Raw genomic sequence first — 17,004 nt, forward strand, 5'->3', positions numbered from 1 at the left:
AGATGCAGTGGCAGTAATCCCTGCTACTGGGAAAGCTGTGGCTAGTGAATCATGAGCTCTGGTGTTCTGAAGTGAAGTGGATCAAAACCGATGGATTGTCTGCACTAGATCTGGCACCAATATGGTGAGCCCCTGGAACGGAGGGGGCACCAGACTGCCTAAAGAGGGACCAAGAGGCCTAGTTTGAAAATTGAGTGGGTCAAAGTTTCCATGGAGATCAGTAGTGCTGGGCTTCCAGCCTGGGTGAGGTAGGAAGAACCAATCTATAATAATGACTATTTAAGATACGTGATTTATTATTCTGTTAAATATTTATTTGTTGAGTTACAAATTTTAACAAGATAGAAACTGGTCTTTGATATAATTCCAATTGGACCTATTTTATAACTTTTTGGAAATCATTTTCTATAAGGTGTGCTCTGATCAGACTTTGGCAAATTTTGGGGTGGATGAGGACAGATACAATGTAAGGCTTTGAGTAGCTCATTTGAAGGAGCCAAGAAAGCAGTAAAGACAATGGATTTGCCCCCATGTACCTCAGTACCTTCTTTCTTTTTCCTTTCTTTTTTTTTTCTTTTTGGTGAGGCAATTGGGGTTAAGTGACTTGCCCCAGGGTCACACAGCTAGTAAGTGTCATGTGTCTGAGACTGGATTTGAACTCATATCTTCCTGACTTCAAGGCCAGAGCTCTATCCACTGTGCCATCTAGCTGCCCCCAGTACCTTCTTTCTTAGACCCTCATTTGCAAAAGTTCAATGGGAGAAACTTGGAATTTAAAAAAAACTAGGGATCCCTGAACTCCCAAGATGTTTGGTGATTCTTGGGCAGATAGCCATGGCCTATAGTAAGGGAGATATGGAAAAGGTAGCGGAAGGTCATCCTTAAGTTATAGCGCCATCTTTCACATTGATCCAGTGTCACTGGCCTTCCAGTTGTTCCCAGAACAAGACATTCCAATACCTCCTGAGTTTTGGCCTTTCCTCCAGCTATACCTCATGCCTGGAACACTCCCCGTCCTTGTTCTGACTGCTGACTTCCTTAGCTTCCTTCAAGTCCCAAATAAAATTGCATCTCCTACAGGAAGTCTTTCCCAGTCTGTCTTAATTCTAGTGCCTTCACTTCGTTAATTATTTCCTAATCATCCTGGGCCATCACCAGCCATCTGGACTTTTGTCTTGCCACTGGACTTCGATGAGTATGGAAGAGAGAGTGAGGCTGACAACTTTGCACAGCCCTGCCTCACTTCGATCCAATTCACTTACAAGTCAAGACACCACTCATATGATATCATTCACCCTCTTGAAGAATGAAGGATGAACAACCATTATCCTACGTATAACTTGTTTGTAAATATTTGCTTCTATGTTGTCTTCTCCGTTAGACTGTAAGCTCCTTGAGGGCAGGGATTGTCTTTTGCCTATTGTTGTAACCATAGCACTTACACAGTACCTCACACATAGTAGTTGCACAGTAGTTCTTATTGGTCCTTTGTTCTTGAAGAGAACCGATGACATCACTTTCAAATGACTTGGTTTAAGTGAGGCAGAACTGTGCAAAGTCACTAACCTCACTCTCTCTGCCAGAGCCATCAAAGTCCAGTGGCAACCCAAAAGTCAAGATGACTAGCCATGACCCAGGATGCAGTGGATGGCCTTGGCATCTTCGATGTCTGACCAAGCTCTATGCGCTCTCTGATGCCTGCTTCAGCCACGCACATGGCTATTGGAACAAATTGTTCTCATCTGCCCGTTCCACCCAGGGAAGTCTTCCTGTGTTTGGGGTGTTCCACCCTCAGGAACACCTAAGCTTCCAGGGGCATATAAACTGTGAGCCCACCGCCATGAATGGTCTTTGGCATTCAAGTGTGTCACTGACTTGTTTTATTGGTAATATGCTGGCATTATTAATAAAATTATTAATTATCCAGAAATTATGTCTCTTGAACTTTTTAAATGTCACCACATCCACATGGAAGATGTATTGGAGTGGGGTGTCTATTCTCAAAGAACTAACAATCAAATAAGGAGGACAAGACTGTGCAAAGTCACTAACCTCACTCTCTCTGCCAGAGCCATCAAAGTCCAGTGGCAACCCAAAAGTCAAGATGACTAGCCATGACCCAGGATGCAGTGGATGGCCTTGGCATCTTCGATGTCTGACCAAGCTCTATGCGCTCTCTGATGCCTGCTTCAGCCACGCACATGGTTATTGGAACAAATTGTTCTCATCTGCCCGTTCCACCCAGGGAAGTCTTCCTGTGTTTGGGGTGTTCCACCCTCAGGCACACCTAAGCTTCCAGGGGCATATAAACTGTGAGCCCACCGCCATGAATGGTCTTTGGCATTCAAGTGTGTCACTGACTTGTTTTATTGGTAATATGCTGGCATTATTAATAAAATTATTAATTATCCAGAAATTATGTCTCTTGAACTTTTTAAATGTCACCACATCCACATGGAAGATGTATTGGAGTGGGGTGTCTATTCTCAAAGAACTAACAATCAAATAAGGAGGACAAGACAGATACACAATTAACTGAGACATGAGTGAGAATGCTTTGAGATGAAAACAAAGTTCCCTATGGAAATTTGGGGAAGGAGACAGAGCCCAGTTAGCTGGCATATCAGGGAAAGCTTCATGGAGGAGATGACACCTGAGAAGGGCCTTGAAGGAAGAGGAAGATGTCAACAGGTGGAGGTGAGGAAGATGTTTGTGTGTGTGTGTGTGTGTGTGTGTGTGTGTGTGTGCGCGCGCGCGCGTGCGTGTGTCTCAGGCATAGGAGACAATCTGTGTGGTTATCTAGAAGCTATAAAAAAGCAGGACAAGATCAGGGCACATAGTCTAATGTGGCTAGAATATAGTCTGATGTATCATGTTTAGTATTTTATCTCTGAGGAAAGGGAATTAATGATGGGTTCCAAGTGGGGTTGAGAAGGATCATGCAGCTCTGGGGCTGACATGGAGCCAGCAGTGTGAGACAAGACAAATGTGCAGACCGGTAGGCCAATGTTGTCTAAGCATGGGCCCCTTCCCCCCGCTGCTTCCGAACCTTTCCCCGAACAGGAGTGGCCGCAATCTGTATGAGACTTAAGGAGACAGAAGGTCAAGCCAAGTCTTCAGTTCTCAGAGCTTTCTCCCTGTGTGGGGACAGAAGGCCCAGCTTTTGGAAAGGATGGACCTTGTGCATCTGGTTGGGATGTTGTCTTCATACCACCCTCTCTTAGAGGCAGAGGGGCCAGGAGGCGACTGTGAGTCCCTGGCATCTGCAGCTTGTCATTTCTAACTGTTCTTGTATGCGAGGATACTTCTAAGGACTGAGCCTGCAGAACCCAGAGCAGTGCTTGCCATTGTGAACAGGCCACCAGCCCCTGTGGAGGAGAGGATTCAGAAAGACAATGAGTCAGGGTGACTGGGCGGATGGGAGCGTGCTGGAGCTAGGCAGACTGTCAGGGGCAACCAGGACCAGGAGGGAGAACTGGGGCCTATGCCACAGGACTGGCTGGAGGAAGAGAGAATGTTTAACGTGCAGACTTGAGGGGGATGGCTATCTTCTTTGTAGCTGAAGGGCTCTCTGGCCCAAGAGGGCAGAGCCAGAAGCTATGGGGAAAAGCTGTAGAGGCATATTTAGGCTCTGTTACAGTTAGAGCTGTCTAATACAAGAATAGGCCACCTCAGGAGGCCCACAGGGTCATGGACCTGGAGAGGGATTTGAACCTGGTTCTCTGGGTCTAGAGCTGGGGGCCTTTCTGCTGTGCCACAGGCACAGGCAGGTAGAGGATGTCATAGGAAGGATTCCTGTTCTGCTATGATTGGACAGGGTGGTCTCTGAGGTTCTTCCCCACTTTGACAGTCTGTGATTTGTTGCTGACCCCCAACTCAAGAGATCATGGCTAGCCAGGAAAAGGCCAGGTTTCTGAGGACAGGGATTGGAGGAAAGTGGAAGGGTTCCCCTCCCCCCCCGTAGGTCCCTCACTCACCTGCAGACTAAAGCACAGGTATCAGGCTGCCCAAAGCAACCCCTCCACCATTGGCAACAGCAGCTGCTGACATCATCTTTGCTGACACGGAGCCAGTGGCAATGCCAACCTTAGTGAAGCCTACAACTCCCAGGACCACAGGGACTGAAGTTACAGCTATGGTTGTGGGACAAGAGATCTGGTTGAGAAGCAGGCAGCGTCTGCTGTATGCCCCTCCACCATCATAGCCTGACTGGATTTCTCCCATTCCCACCCTGGACTGGCTCCCACTAGCACCCTCAGTCTGCTCAGGGGTTGAGCATTGAACAGTTAAGGTGAAGAGGAAGATGAGAAAAGAGGGAGATGAGGCTGGAGGTGGGAGGCTTTTCACATCATTCTCTAACTCATGCCTTCTCACCTCTCCAGCCTCCAAGAGTTCCCCTGACAGCATACGTGTTTGATTCCCATCTAAATCCCCTCACGAATAAGGAAAAGGGCCCTTCGGTGCCCCTTCAAACAAATCATTGACTATAGGATAGGTTTTATTTTACCTGACAGAAAAGGTAAGGGAATCCATAAACAGCTTGGTTGGCTGGTTAATGGATGGCTGTAGGTCTTCACCTTCTAGAGGGATCTAAACTGTGCTCCAGATTTATAGTGACCTAAACTGACCCTATTCCCTAAAGTTGAAAGAATTCAGGGTTGTAAAAGACTCTATCTTCTTCTAGGCGCTTCACTTCCTAGGGACCTCTACAGTCCACCAGATTTAGAGGTGTCACCCAGGGCGTAGCACGGTTTATTGTACATTTTCCTTGTGCTGATGCTGTGACCTATGATCTCATTAATATGAGGAACACACCCTTCCGCCAATGTCCAGGTTAAGTGATTCGCCCATAATTACAAATATGTCAAGCAGGACCTTGGCCCACGTCATACTGCATCGCAGGCTGGCCCTCTATCCCTTCTAGGTCTGACCTGGCACAACAGAGACCTCAAAAATAAATGCGGAAATCATCCTGCTTGTCATTTCTTATAGCACAACAATATCCTATAACCATCATATACCACAGTTTGTTTAGCTATTCTCCAAATGAAACATTCTATCTGCCTCCAGAGAAAGAACTTACATTGTTTGAACACAGACTGAAGCATCCTTCCTTCCTTCCTTCTTTCTTTCTTTCTCTTTCTTTCTTTCTTTCTTTCTTCCTTCTTTTCTTTCTTTTCCTTTCTTTCTTTCTTTCTTTCTTTTTCTTTCTTTCTTTCTTTCCTTCTTTCTTTCTTCTTTCTTTCCTTCCTTCCTTCCTTCCTTCCTTCCTTCCTTCCTTCCTTCTTTCTCTTTCTTTCTTTCTTTCTTTCTTTCTTTCTTTCTTTCTTTCTTTTTCTTTCTTTCCTTCCTTCCTTCCTTTCTTCCTTCTTTCTCCTTTCTTTCTTTCTTTCTTTCTTTCTTTCTTTCTTTCTTTCTTTCTTTCTTTCTTTTTCTTTCCTTCCTTTCTTTCTTTCTTTCTTTTCTTTCTTCTTTCTTTCTTTCTTTCTTTCTTTCTCTCTTCTTTCTTTCTTTCTTTCTTTCTTTCTTTCTTTCTTTCTTTCTTTCTTCCTTCCTTCCTTCTTTCCTTTCTTCCTTCTTTCTCTTTCTTCTTTCTTTCTTTCTTTCTTCTTTCTTTCTTTCTTTCTTTCTCCTTCCTTCCTTTCTTCTTCTTTCTCCTTCTTTCTTTCTTTCTTTCTTTCTTTCTTTCTTTCTTTCTTTCTTCTTCTTTCTTTCTTCTTTCTTTCTTTTCCTTCCTTCTTTCTTTCTTTCTTTCTTTCTTTCTTTCTTTCTTTCCTTCCTTTCTTCCTTCTTTCTCTTTCTTTCTTTCCTTCCTTCCTTCCTTCCTTCCTTCCTTCCTTCCTTCCTTCCTTCCTTCCTTCCTTCCTTCCTTCCTTCCTTCCTTCTTTCTTTCTTTCTTTCTTTCTTTCTTTCTTTTTCTCTTTCTCTCTCTCTCTTCCTCTCTCTCTCTCTCTCTCTCTCTCTCTCTCTCTCTCTCTCTTCTCTCTCTCTCTCTCTCTTTTTCTTTGTCTTCTTGTACAAAATGACTAATATAGAAATGTTTTTACAAGATTACAAAGTATAACCTATATCAGATTGTTTATGTCTCAGGGAAGGGGAAGGGGAGGGAGGAAGGAGGAATAGAATTTGAAACTCAAAACTAAACTAAACTAAAAAGCTGTTTAAAAATTGTTTAAACATATAATTGGGGGAAATATTATTTAAAATGCTGAATTTAGTAAACTGAAGGAGAAGATGAAGGGGAAGGATGAGCAGGAGTCAGAAATGGTAAATGGGTCTGTCTTGTTAAACTGTTTGCTATAAGCTGGAGTTCTGTGAGGCTGGTGGTTATCGGGAAGGTGTGAGTAACATAAAAACCAAATCAATAACACACTTTTCTAAAGGAGGAGAAAAGAGAAGAAAGGAGAGGAAGGCCTAAGTCATACTCACCACCTCCAGTCACGGCGCCCACAGTCACCAGGGCCAACTTTTTCATGTTTGACAACTGGGTGACTTTGCAGAAGGTTCCCAGAGTAGGATTTCTGGTTTTGTCCCCACTCCCTTGGGCAGGCTGAGCTGAGCAGATCCTTCGTCTCTTGTCTGGAGCAGAGAACTATGGCTCTCAGTTCCCGGAAGATCACAGAGCAGCTGAGCTGGTGGCAAGGGAGGCTGGCTGGCTGCAGGCCTGGAGATGCTGTGATTCGATCAGAAGCCCTTCTCACCTCCCATCCTCTCCTTCCTTAACTCTGCCTGCTGACTTACCAGGTTTCTTTTAGTGCCAATTAAAATTTCATCTTTTACCGGAAGCCTTTCTCAACCCTTTTAATTCCAGTGCTTTTTTCTGTTATTTCTTATTTATCTCATATATCTTGCTTTGTATATGTTTTCCCCTATTAGCCTGTAAGCTCTTTTGAGGGCAACTGCCTTTTGCCTCTTTTTGTATCCCCAGAGCCTAGCACAGGGCCTGATAAATAGTAGGCACAGGATGGCAGCTAAGAGAGGGAATTGAGTTCCCAAAGACAGGGTCAGCTACTTGGTCAGTCAGTAAACATTTGTTAAGTGCTACCCTGGGTCTCTCTTCGCTCAGATCAGAGGCTTCCTGAGGGACAGAACATGAGCAAAGTGAATGAGGAAGGGGGCTGCTCCTGAGATTTCTGAGAATGGAGTGGTGGTCCTAGGAAACCTCCTAGTGGAGAGGAGAGAGGTCTTATTGGCCGAGGACATGCGCTTCCTAACAACCCACGTGGAAGAGTGACTAAAGTCAAGTGTGAGATGCAGAGACCTCAGTTCAAATAGTGCCTTAGAAAGGGGTAGCTAGGTGGCGCAGTGGATAGAGCATCAGCTCTGAAGTCAGGAGCACCTGAGTTCAAATCTGGCCTCAGACCAAACACTTGACACTTACTAGCTGTATGACCCTGGGCAAGTCACTTAACTCCAATTGCCTAAAAAAAACCCCAAAAAACTACAAATAGCACCTTAGACATTTAATGAGCCGTGTGATGCTGGGCGAGGCACCTTTGAAAGTAAGGTTCATATGAGATCATGAAAGTCATTTTTCAAATGCTTAAGTTCCTTCAAGAATTAAAGAGGGAGGAGGTAGCTATCTGCCTGGGATCTGAGGCTCCGCTGATGCCAGTCTGTTGTTTTGGGAGTATCAGTGTGTGTACGTGTGTTATTCTCCAGGTAGAAGCGTGGAGGGTCTCAGCTCTGGCTCCAGAGGTCTGTGGGGCTGGTTCAACAGGCCCTTTTCTTGTCTGGAAGAGAACTTAAAACTAGAGCCATTTCTGGAGCTCTTGGGCCCCTTGAGGGACTTGTCATGAGCTGGGGTGGGAGTAGCAGAGCAGAAGTCATAGGGCTGTTTGATATAGAGGAGTGGATGCTAAATAGAATTTGGATCTCTGCCACTTCTGATCTGTGATCTTTGGGAAGTCCCAATCACTTCAGGCCTGCCTCAGTTTGGAAAGGTCAGACTGGGGGGCCTCAAGGGTCCCTTCCACCTCATATGACCACAAAATCATATGATTTCAAGCTGGAAGGGCTTTCGGAGATGATTTGGATCAACTCACTTTACAGATGTAGAATCTGAGGCCCAGTGAGGGGAAGGGACAGTTTTCAAGTAACACAGGTAATAGAGTTGGTCATCCAATTCCATCTTGTTCAAACTTTCATGTCCTTGAGAACTGGTCCCTCATCTCAATTCTCCCCATCCCGGTCTTGAAAGGCATGGTCTCTAGGCCTGCCCTGCCCTCTTAGCTTTTCTTCTCCCTATTTTAGAAATCTTGGTTCTACTGCCTCCAAGTAGAGACTCTTCCTGCATACTAAAAGGATCATTTCTCAGGCCCCAAGCATGGCCTCTGGGAATATCTCCTCTCCTTCCAGTCTTTGGGTGGGGGGCAGGTGACTAGTTTGGAGGGATTTAGACCAGAACTCTTCTGGACCTTCTTGTGTCAGACAGAGATCCTAAGGGCCAGAAAAGGGGTAGAAGACAAAGAGCAAAAAAGAGAAAAGAGGCATCCTGTCCAGTGTCCTCATACCTCATACGTGCCCCACTGGTCCCCTAACTGTTCCTCAGACACTCCATCTCTTGGCTCCAGGCATTTTCCCTGGCTGTCCCCCAGGCTTGGAATGCTCTCCTTCCTGCCTTTCAAGTCCCAGACAAAATCTTACCTTCTACCTGAAGTCTTTCTCACTCACTCTTGAACCTAGTGCCTTCCTTCTATTGAGTATTTCCTACTTATCTTGTCTACAGGTCATTTGTATATAGTTGGATGCATGTTTTCTCCCTCTATCTGACTGTGAGCTCCTTGAGGACAGGGACTGTCTTTTGCCTTACTTTGAACTCAGGACCGTGGCTGGAACATAGTAGGCACTTGAGGTTCAGGTGTTTTTCAGACACGTCTGACTCTTCATGACTCTATTTAGGGTTTTCGTGGCAGAGATACTGGAGCAGTTTGCTTCTCTAGCTTATTTTACAGGTGAGGAAACTGAGGCAAACAGGGTTAAGTGACTTGCCCAAGGTCACACATCTAGTGTTCGAGGCCAGATTTGAACTCAGAAAGATGAGTCTTCCTGACTCCAGGCCCAGCGCTCTATCCACTGCACCACCCAGCTATCCCCACAGTAGGCACTTAGTAAATGCTTACTGATCGCTGCTGGGTGAGACAGTGGGAGAGGAAAGACATAGGGAGGAAGGGGGAAGGAGACAACTGGAAGCAGCCTTGTGTGACTGAACATCTGGTATTGCTGCGTTCCCTTGTTTTCCTTTGGTTTCCTGTGTGTGTGGCTTTAAAACAAGTAACATCGTCCCTTTGCACTAATTGTTTTGCGATTGGAAAGGGCAGATGGTGGCCTTTCTTTAGTGCCCAAAGACAGATGGGCAAAACTGGTGGATAACATAGTTTCAGAATTTTGGCCTCCCGACTCCATCAGGAGAAGTCCAGGTCATGCTCCTAAAGACTAGATTAAGAGAATCAGAAATAATGGAACTTAATAACCCAGTGTTTGACAAAGTGGAAAATATATATTAGGAAAGAATTAATTTGATTTAAATGCTGGGAAAACTGGAAAGCAGTATGGCAGAAATTAGGCTTTGACCAACACCTTATACCACATTCCACAATACATTCTAAATAGACACATGACCTCAGTACTAAAGATTGTACTATCTAAAAAATTATTAAAGAAACAGATCATATACTTCTCAAAGCTATGAGCAGCAGATACATTCTTAACCAAACAAGAGATGGACGCAATTACAAAAGATAAAATAACTTTGAGTACATGAAACTGAAAAGCTTTTACACAGACATTAATGAGGGCCTGCACTAGAGTGGTGGCCATGTCAGAAGACAGAAGGGGGCATAGTGGAAAGATGATGCAAAGGTGAAATCAGCAGGCCTTGTCAACAGCTTGGATATGTGGGGTGAGCGAGAGTGAGAAGTCCAGGATGACTCCTAGGTTGTGAGCCTGAGGGCCTGGGAGGATGAGGTTGCCCTCTACAGTAACAGGAAAGGTAGAAGGGGAGGGAAAGATAATGAGTTCAGTTTCGGACATAGTGAGTTTAAGATGTCTATTGGACATTCAGTTTGAGATGTCTGAAAGGCAGTTGGAGATGCGATATCAAAAGTCAGCAGAGAGAAAGGGGCAGGATAGGTAGACTTGAGAATCACCTCAAGTATAACAGCATAGTGATAATTAAATCCATGGGAGCTGATGCAATCATGAAATGAGGCAGCATAGAGGGAGAAGACAAAATCCTGGATGGAATCATGAGGGACACCCATGGTTAGAGGGAATGACCTGGAGGATGATCCAGAGAAAGCCCTATCAGATAGATAGACAAGACATCACCAGGAGAAGGTGATGTCCTGAAGATCTAGAGAGAAGAGAATATTAAGGAGCAGAGTGATCAACAGTGTCAAAGGCTGCAGAGAATGAGAATGAGGATTGAGAAGAGATCATTTAATTTGGCAGCTAAGAGATCATTAGTGACTTTGGAGAGAGCAGTTTCAGTGGAATGGTAAGGCTAGAAGCCAGATTGTAAGGGGTCAAGAAGAGTGAGAGAAGAGAAAAGTGGAGGGACCTATTGTAGATGCCTTTTTGAGGAATTTAACTACAAAGTGCAGTAGAGATAGGGGATGATTGTTAGCAGGGATAGAAGGATCAAGTAAGGGCTTTTTTCAGGAAGGGGGACACACGGGCATGTCTGTAGGCTGTAGAAAATGAGTCAGTAGACAAGGAGAGATTGAAAATAAGTGGAAAAGTGAGGATGACAGAAGGGGACAATCTGTTGGAGGACAGAGGATGGAACTGGATTGCTTGAATACAGAGGAGAGACTTGGTGAGGAGTAAGGCCACTTCATCATGTGAAGCAGAGATGAAGGAGGAGAATGTGGCCATAGACATCTGAGTGACAGATGAGGAAGAGGGAAGAGAAGGGAGTTCACAATGAATGGCCTTATTTTTTTTTCTGTAAAATATGAGGCAAAGCTCTCGGATGAGAGAGCAGGGGGAGGGGAAGCCATGAGAAGTTTGAGGAGGGATGAAAAGGTTTGGAAGAGCTGCTGTGGCAAGGGGATAGTGAGTCTATAAAGGAGGCATAGCAGGACTGCCTAGCAACAATGAGAGCCCATTTGAGATTATGTAACATAAATTTGTAGTGGATCCAATTGAAATGGTTGCAAGATTTTCTTCACTTTTATTCAGCCACATGTGGGTAGGAGCAAAGGTGATGAATGGTGGGAGTGAACCAAGGCTAAGGCTTAGCTGGGCATAATCAATGATATGGTAAGGGAAAAAGGGATTCAAGAGGAGAGGACAGTGTAGAGTTGAACGGGTTCACCAAAGAGTCAAGATAGGGAGAAAAGGAGAGAATGACTAGTGAAGATGAAATGGCCTGGGAGAGAATTGAGGAATCAAGGGATTGCAGGTCATATTGCAGATGAAGAATAGGGTTATGCAAGGAAAGGCAGAGGGAGAGGTGAAAAGCCAGTAGATTATGGTTGGATAAGGCAATTTCAGAATTCTTTAACACAGAGATGGTGCATTTGTGGGTGATGGCAAGATCAAGGGTATGACCATCTTTGTGTGTGGCTTAGGTGGGATACAGAAGTAACTAATGGAAGATGAGTAGGTTGAGGAACTGAGTGGTTAGAATATTTCAGGGATAATGAATATATATGTTGAAGTCCCCTGGCCTGGTATGAGGGTAGGAATTGGGGAAGAGAGAAAATTTATAAGGAAGGAATATATCACTAAAGAAGGAAGGGGAGTGACCTGCGGGGGCGGGGGGGGTAGTTCTGACAACAGCTGCCAGGATTTTGATTGGGTGATATATTTGAATGGCATGAACCTCAAAGGAAGAGGTTACTGAGTGATGCAGGAAGGAGACAAACCTGGAAGTGGCAATGGGGAGCAAGGAATAGTACAACTCCTTTGTGTCAACCTGTGAGCTGAGGAGGAAGAGAGAAGGTACATCAGTACAGGAAAGAGCGGCCAGCAGTGGCAGGGCCAGAGCACCTGAAGAGGGCTCACACTCAGACCTGCTCCTTCTCCTGATTTACCTCTTGGTCAACGGTTTCACCAGTCAATTCTTAACTTTTCCCTCTTCTTCAGCACCAGCGCCCCTCAACCACAATTCCTCAAATAAAATTAGTTGCCAAGGTCTACAAATTATTTCTGTACCTCAATTCCTCACTTCCTTCCCATTCCCATAGTCACCACCATAGTGTAGGCCCTTGTGTCCTCTGACCTGACTGCAATATCCTCTTTTTAAAACTGATGCCTTCAGAATTTTGAAGAAACATCACTGTCATTTTCGGGAATCCCTAACCCATCAAAATGACCCTTGTAACCAAATTTAGAAAAAGCAACCATGTGTAAGAGCCCAAGCAACATTCTGCATTCTCACTTTCTGAAATACCACCTTTCCAAGCTCCCCTTTAATTGATGCATCCCACTCACTGTTGAACTCAATTCCATTATCTAAAATACTATCAAATGCCTTTTCCTCAGTTACAACTCTTCAATGATTCTTGCTACCCATAAAATGACGTCCACCTACAGGATTTGGCCAAAGAATCAACCAGCGTTTCCAGGCCTGTCTCCCTCATCTCACGTGTTTCCAACACACTTTACTCTAGCCAAACTCTCCCCTTCATCATCTTCACCCCTCCTGCCCAAGGCACCTTGCCATCTTCATTCTCCTCTGTTTAAAACCTGTCAAAGCTGCACTAAAACCACACCCCTCCATGAAACCCTCAGTCATCCATTTGGCTGGAAGTAATCTCTCCATTTTCTGATCTCACCATCTCATTTCTATCTTATTTACCGGAGACTTCATATTGTAGTTGTTTGGGCAATCTTTCTTTCCCCAGCCTGATTACCAAAGAGCCCTGGGTTTGTAGTTAAGAGGACATGAATTTGTGTCCTGACTTTGCAAATGGCTATCTGAGTGACTTCATGTAAGGCAAGGCGATTCTCTCCTGTAAAACGAGGGTAAAGCCAACACTATCCAGCTCAGGGTTATTCTGTGGATCAAACGAGTTAATGCATGCTTGGAAAGAACTTCTGTGTCTATAGGCTGAGTTTAGTTTACCCCCAGATGCTCTGAGGACAGCTCAAATTGTTTTGATCCTCCTCTCCCAACCCACAAACACAAAAATCACAGAATTTCAGAGTGGGAAGGGACATTATTGGTCCTCTAGTTCAATACATAGCTGAAAAAGACCTACCCCTATATGCACCCCACTCCTCCACACTGGAACCCCACTGTTCTCCTTAAAGACCACCAATGAAAGTGACCATCCATGGCTTCTTGAGATGGCTCGTTCTGTTTTGGGACAGCTCCCATTAAGATTTTCCTGATATCAAGCCTAATTTGCCTCTTTGCAACTTCTGCTCATTGCTTCTAAGTTTTGCCTTCTGAGGCCAACCAGAAAAATCAAATTTCTTTTAGACACGACATCCTTCAGATAGCTGAAGACACCTATCATGTCCTCCCTGAATCTTCCTTTATTTAGGCTAAAAGTTCCAAATCCTTCTAAGAGAAATAAGAAAGGCTCGGAGCTGTGCAAAGAGCATTTGAAGACTTTCTTCTCATCTTTATTCCCACAGCTGAAAGCAGCCCTAGACTTCCAGCCTCTGCATACCCATGTATCCATGCATCACCCGTGTCAAGGCCCAAAGGCAAGGTGAAAGCGGAAGAAAACTTCCCCATTTACCTCAGACTAAAATGACAGGAAGGGGAGGGAGGCCCAGGAACTCTCAGGAAACTCGGGACTACAGGCAGCTGACAGCTGTTGTCGTGTCCAACTCTTGGTGACCCCATTTGGGATTTTCTTGGCAAAGACACTGGAATGATTTGCTACTTCCTTCTCCAGCTTATTTTTTTTTAAACAAGTGAGGAAACTGAGGCAAACAGGATTAAGTGACTTGCCCAGGGTCACACAGCTAGTAAGTGTCTGAGACTGGATTTGAATGCAGGTCTTCCTGATTCCAGGCCTGGTGCATTATTCACTGTGCCATCTAGGTGGCACCTGTCATATGTAAGAAAAACAAATGGAAAGCTGCCGGTTTTGCTGAAAATTCATAAAGTTAGCAAGGCATGACTACATTCAGTGGGCTACAAGAAAAATTAAATAGCATGTTTAATCATTTCACAACAAGTCTGTAGTGCAGTAGTATAAATTTTTTTTTCTTAAAAAAAAAAAAAAGTTTTCCCTCAAAACCTCCAGCGCCCAGAAATAGAGGGCAAAGCTGTCTTCAGCAAGGCAGAGATGCACAACAGGCCTCCTTGCCCAAGGAGAATCTTCCAGGCAAAGAATTGGGCCCTGGAGTGTGCAAACAGGTCCAATAGACAAGGAGTGACATTCTGATGGAGAATGAAACAGTGATACACAGTGAGAAAATAGCGATGAGGAAAAGTCCTCATTCTCATCTGTATCATGCGTGCACACACACACACACACACACACACACTGCTGCTGCTACATGTCTGCCAATTCCAGTGACTACCTTCATTCTGACGTCAGCCTTGCAGAACAGGGAGGGAGGCTTGAGGAAATTGCCCATGAGCCAGAATGGGAGGAATGTGGGGCACAAGTCCCTCAGGCTCAGGTGAATCGACCACAGAGTAGGCACTTGCCAGATGCTTGCTCTGAAAGCAGGTCAGCAATGGGAACTAAAAGAGCATCAGATATGCAGTCACCCTGAAATGAATGGGCACAGCCCTGTCCATCAGGCAACCTTCCCCTCTCCTTCCCTAGTGTGTAAGTGGAGAAAAAGACTGACTGAAGTGGATGGAACCAAGGCTCAGATGACCAGAGGATACATAGGCCACTGTGCTCCCATCACTAGGGGCCCCAAAGATGCTGGTAGACAGCGAGCACTCCACATCTGACAGAATGAGCAGAGGGCAGCGGTGGTGGCAGGGCAGAGGGAAGAGTCCCTGATGAATAAGCCTGGGCTCTCAAGGGGAAAACCTAGTGCATAAAACAATCAGAGCTGCCTCTCACCCATAGCCTTGCTCCATCAGTGCCCAAGGAGGGGGCTCAGTTCTCTTCATTTCAGTGAAACGACAAATAATTTAAACACACACCCCCAAAGGTTCATATTCCAAGCTGTCCCATGGGCATTAGGATCCTAGAGTTCTATCTGGAGGGATGGGGCAGGGGGGAGAGGAAGAGGTTCTGCTGTGCTACTTTTCCTTGGGGCCTGCCAGTCTAGGCTCTAGGAAGGACTCAGGACAAGAGAAGAAAGCAGCCACATCCAAGGATGGGGCGGGGGAGGCGAGGAGAAGAGGAGGGAATGAAGGAAGACAGGGCAGGCTGGAAGCTCCCCTGGAATGACACCTCCAGAACTGCTTACAACTCTGTCCTCCCCCATCCTGCGCTGTCCTTCCCCAAGAAGAAGGGGTCCTGAGCTGAGCAGCTCATAGAGGTCCTTTTGGTTGGGTGCTAAGTCCTGGGGAAGAGGAAGTCTCTTCATTCACAGTTTCCTCTGGAGTTCTTTAGAGATGTCTGGATTCAAGTACAACCAGTTCTGTTCAGAATTGGGGAAGGGAGGGAGAGGAGAGAATACAGGAGAAAGAATGGAATGAACACACACACACACACACACACACACACACACACACACACGGTCTAGAAAATGACTTAGCAGCCTGGACCTCTCAAGCTTTCATTGTCCCCTCCTCCCTACAGCAGAGACATTTCCTGTCTCCCCTCTGCTCCCTTGCTTCCTGTTCCTCTCAAGGACACAGGCTGGCTACAAGATCTCCTCTCTGGGGGTCTTGGGCTTGAGTGGAGCCTGTCCATTGCGCAGAGAGCCATTCTGGCCACGAAGTAATCGGCCCTTCTCTCGGTCAGGCCAGGTAAAGATAGCTTCATCACTATCCAGTTCGGACTCGGAGTGCATCAGGCTACTGTTCAGGATGGGTACCTTCTGCTTGTTACCTGTAAAGAAGATGAGTGTAAGAAGCAAGGAGGATGGGAGAAAAGGAGGAAAATCTGGGGCAACACTTGTTGTCCCAACCCTCTGCTTACCCTCAAGAGAAGCCACAGCACTGAGATAACTAGGAAGTCCTCCCAAAAGCACTCAAAGAAGATACTGAGGCTAAAGAGAGGGACAAGCCACAAGTATGCTCCAGCAAATCCAAGGAACAGAATGGTCAAAGGAACTCTGGGGTCCACAGCCCAATCTGTTCAGAAGGAACATTCACAAGCCAGCAAGGCATGAGGTGTTTCTGGCTTCAAAGCACATCATTTGGGCTCATCCCTGAGACCCAGGATTCACTCTGCCTACTTTCTCCACTGGCTCCCAGGTCAAAGACCACTCCCTTGTGGAAGATGGCAAGGAACAGCTTGGCCTTCACACACACCTGCTGGACACTCTGTAGCTATAGACAAGTTCCCCCCTCTCCTCACCCTCCAGCCTCATCTGGTCATCTGGTCAGCAATCCTTTTATTTATCTTTTGTTGGTTGTCCAACCAAATTCATACCAACAACTGTTCCAAACCTTTCCCATTCTAATGAATCAGCTCACCAACATTCAGGAGCTTTGTGCTTCCAACTTTACTCAGGACTGATACTGCCCAAAGTGAGCTCGTTCGTTTTTCTTCCTTTGCATCTGAACTTTTTTTTTTATTCCCTCATCTTATCCCAAAGGAAGAGGTGACTCTTTTTGTCTCACTAAGGAATTATCATTAACTATGCTTAATCCCATGTATTCTTGCTTTCTCTACAACCTTGTTCCTCCCATCATGCTGTTATCACATGCATTTTCTGTTTCTTTCCCTGTTGGCTCTCCCCACCTCTGCCAACAAAATGCCCAGGTGTCCCCTATAGCTTCTGTTTTTCCATTTACCATCTCCCACTCTAGAGTCACCTGTGCTCTTGCTTCTGTTTGCACTATTTTCCTGAAACATCCCCCAAACTCCAACAGAGCAGTGGGGCCTTCCTCAATTCTTAGCTCTCTCCAGCAGGGATGGAGCAGTGGCACTGTGAACTCCTCTTCCTTATTTAAGA

At 45.5% G+C, this 17,004-nt stretch overlaps 2 protein-coding genes across 2 annotated transcripts in view; both read right to left on the minus strand.

The window, feature by feature from the left end:
- Nucleotides 1-292: 292 nt before the first annotated feature.
- LOC144458240 (interferon alpha-inducible protein 27-like protein 1) lies at nt 293-14,014 on the minus strand. The gene is made up of 4 exons (XM_078157015.1): nt 6,430-14,014; nt 4,361-4,366; nt 3,978-4,133; nt 293-3,368 (listed from the first exon to the last, which is right to left on the minus strand). Exons 1-3 carry the CDS (start codon nt 6,473-6,475, stop codon nt 3,985-3,987), a joined length of 201 nt encoding a protein of 66 aa, XP_078013141.1. The 5' UTR covers nt 6,476-14,014; the 3' UTR covers nt 293-3,368; nt 3,978-3,984.
- Nucleotides 14,015-14,102: 88 nt separating this feature from the next.
- Nucleotides 14,103-17,004, minus strand: part of KIAA0319L (KIAA0319 like) — an 86,766-nt gene continuing 83,864 nt past the window's right edge. Inside the window, exon 21 of the mRNA XM_020983695.2 lies at nt 14,103-15,932. Coding sequence (XP_020839354.1) covers nt 15,745-15,932 — 188 coding nt within the window. The 3' untranslated portion in view covers nt 14,103-15,744. The remainder of the gene's footprint in view (nt 15,933-17,004) is intronic.

This window comes from Phascolarctos cinereus, unplaced genomic scaffold (assembly GCF_003287225.1).
Source record: "Phascolarctos cinereus isolate Bilbo 61053 unplaced genomic scaffold, phaCin_HiC Scaffold_726;HRSCAF=1367, whole genome shotgun sequence".
Lineage (NCBI taxonomy): Eukaryota > Metazoa > Chordata > Mammalia > Diprotodontia > Phascolarctidae > Phascolarctos > Phascolarctos cinereus.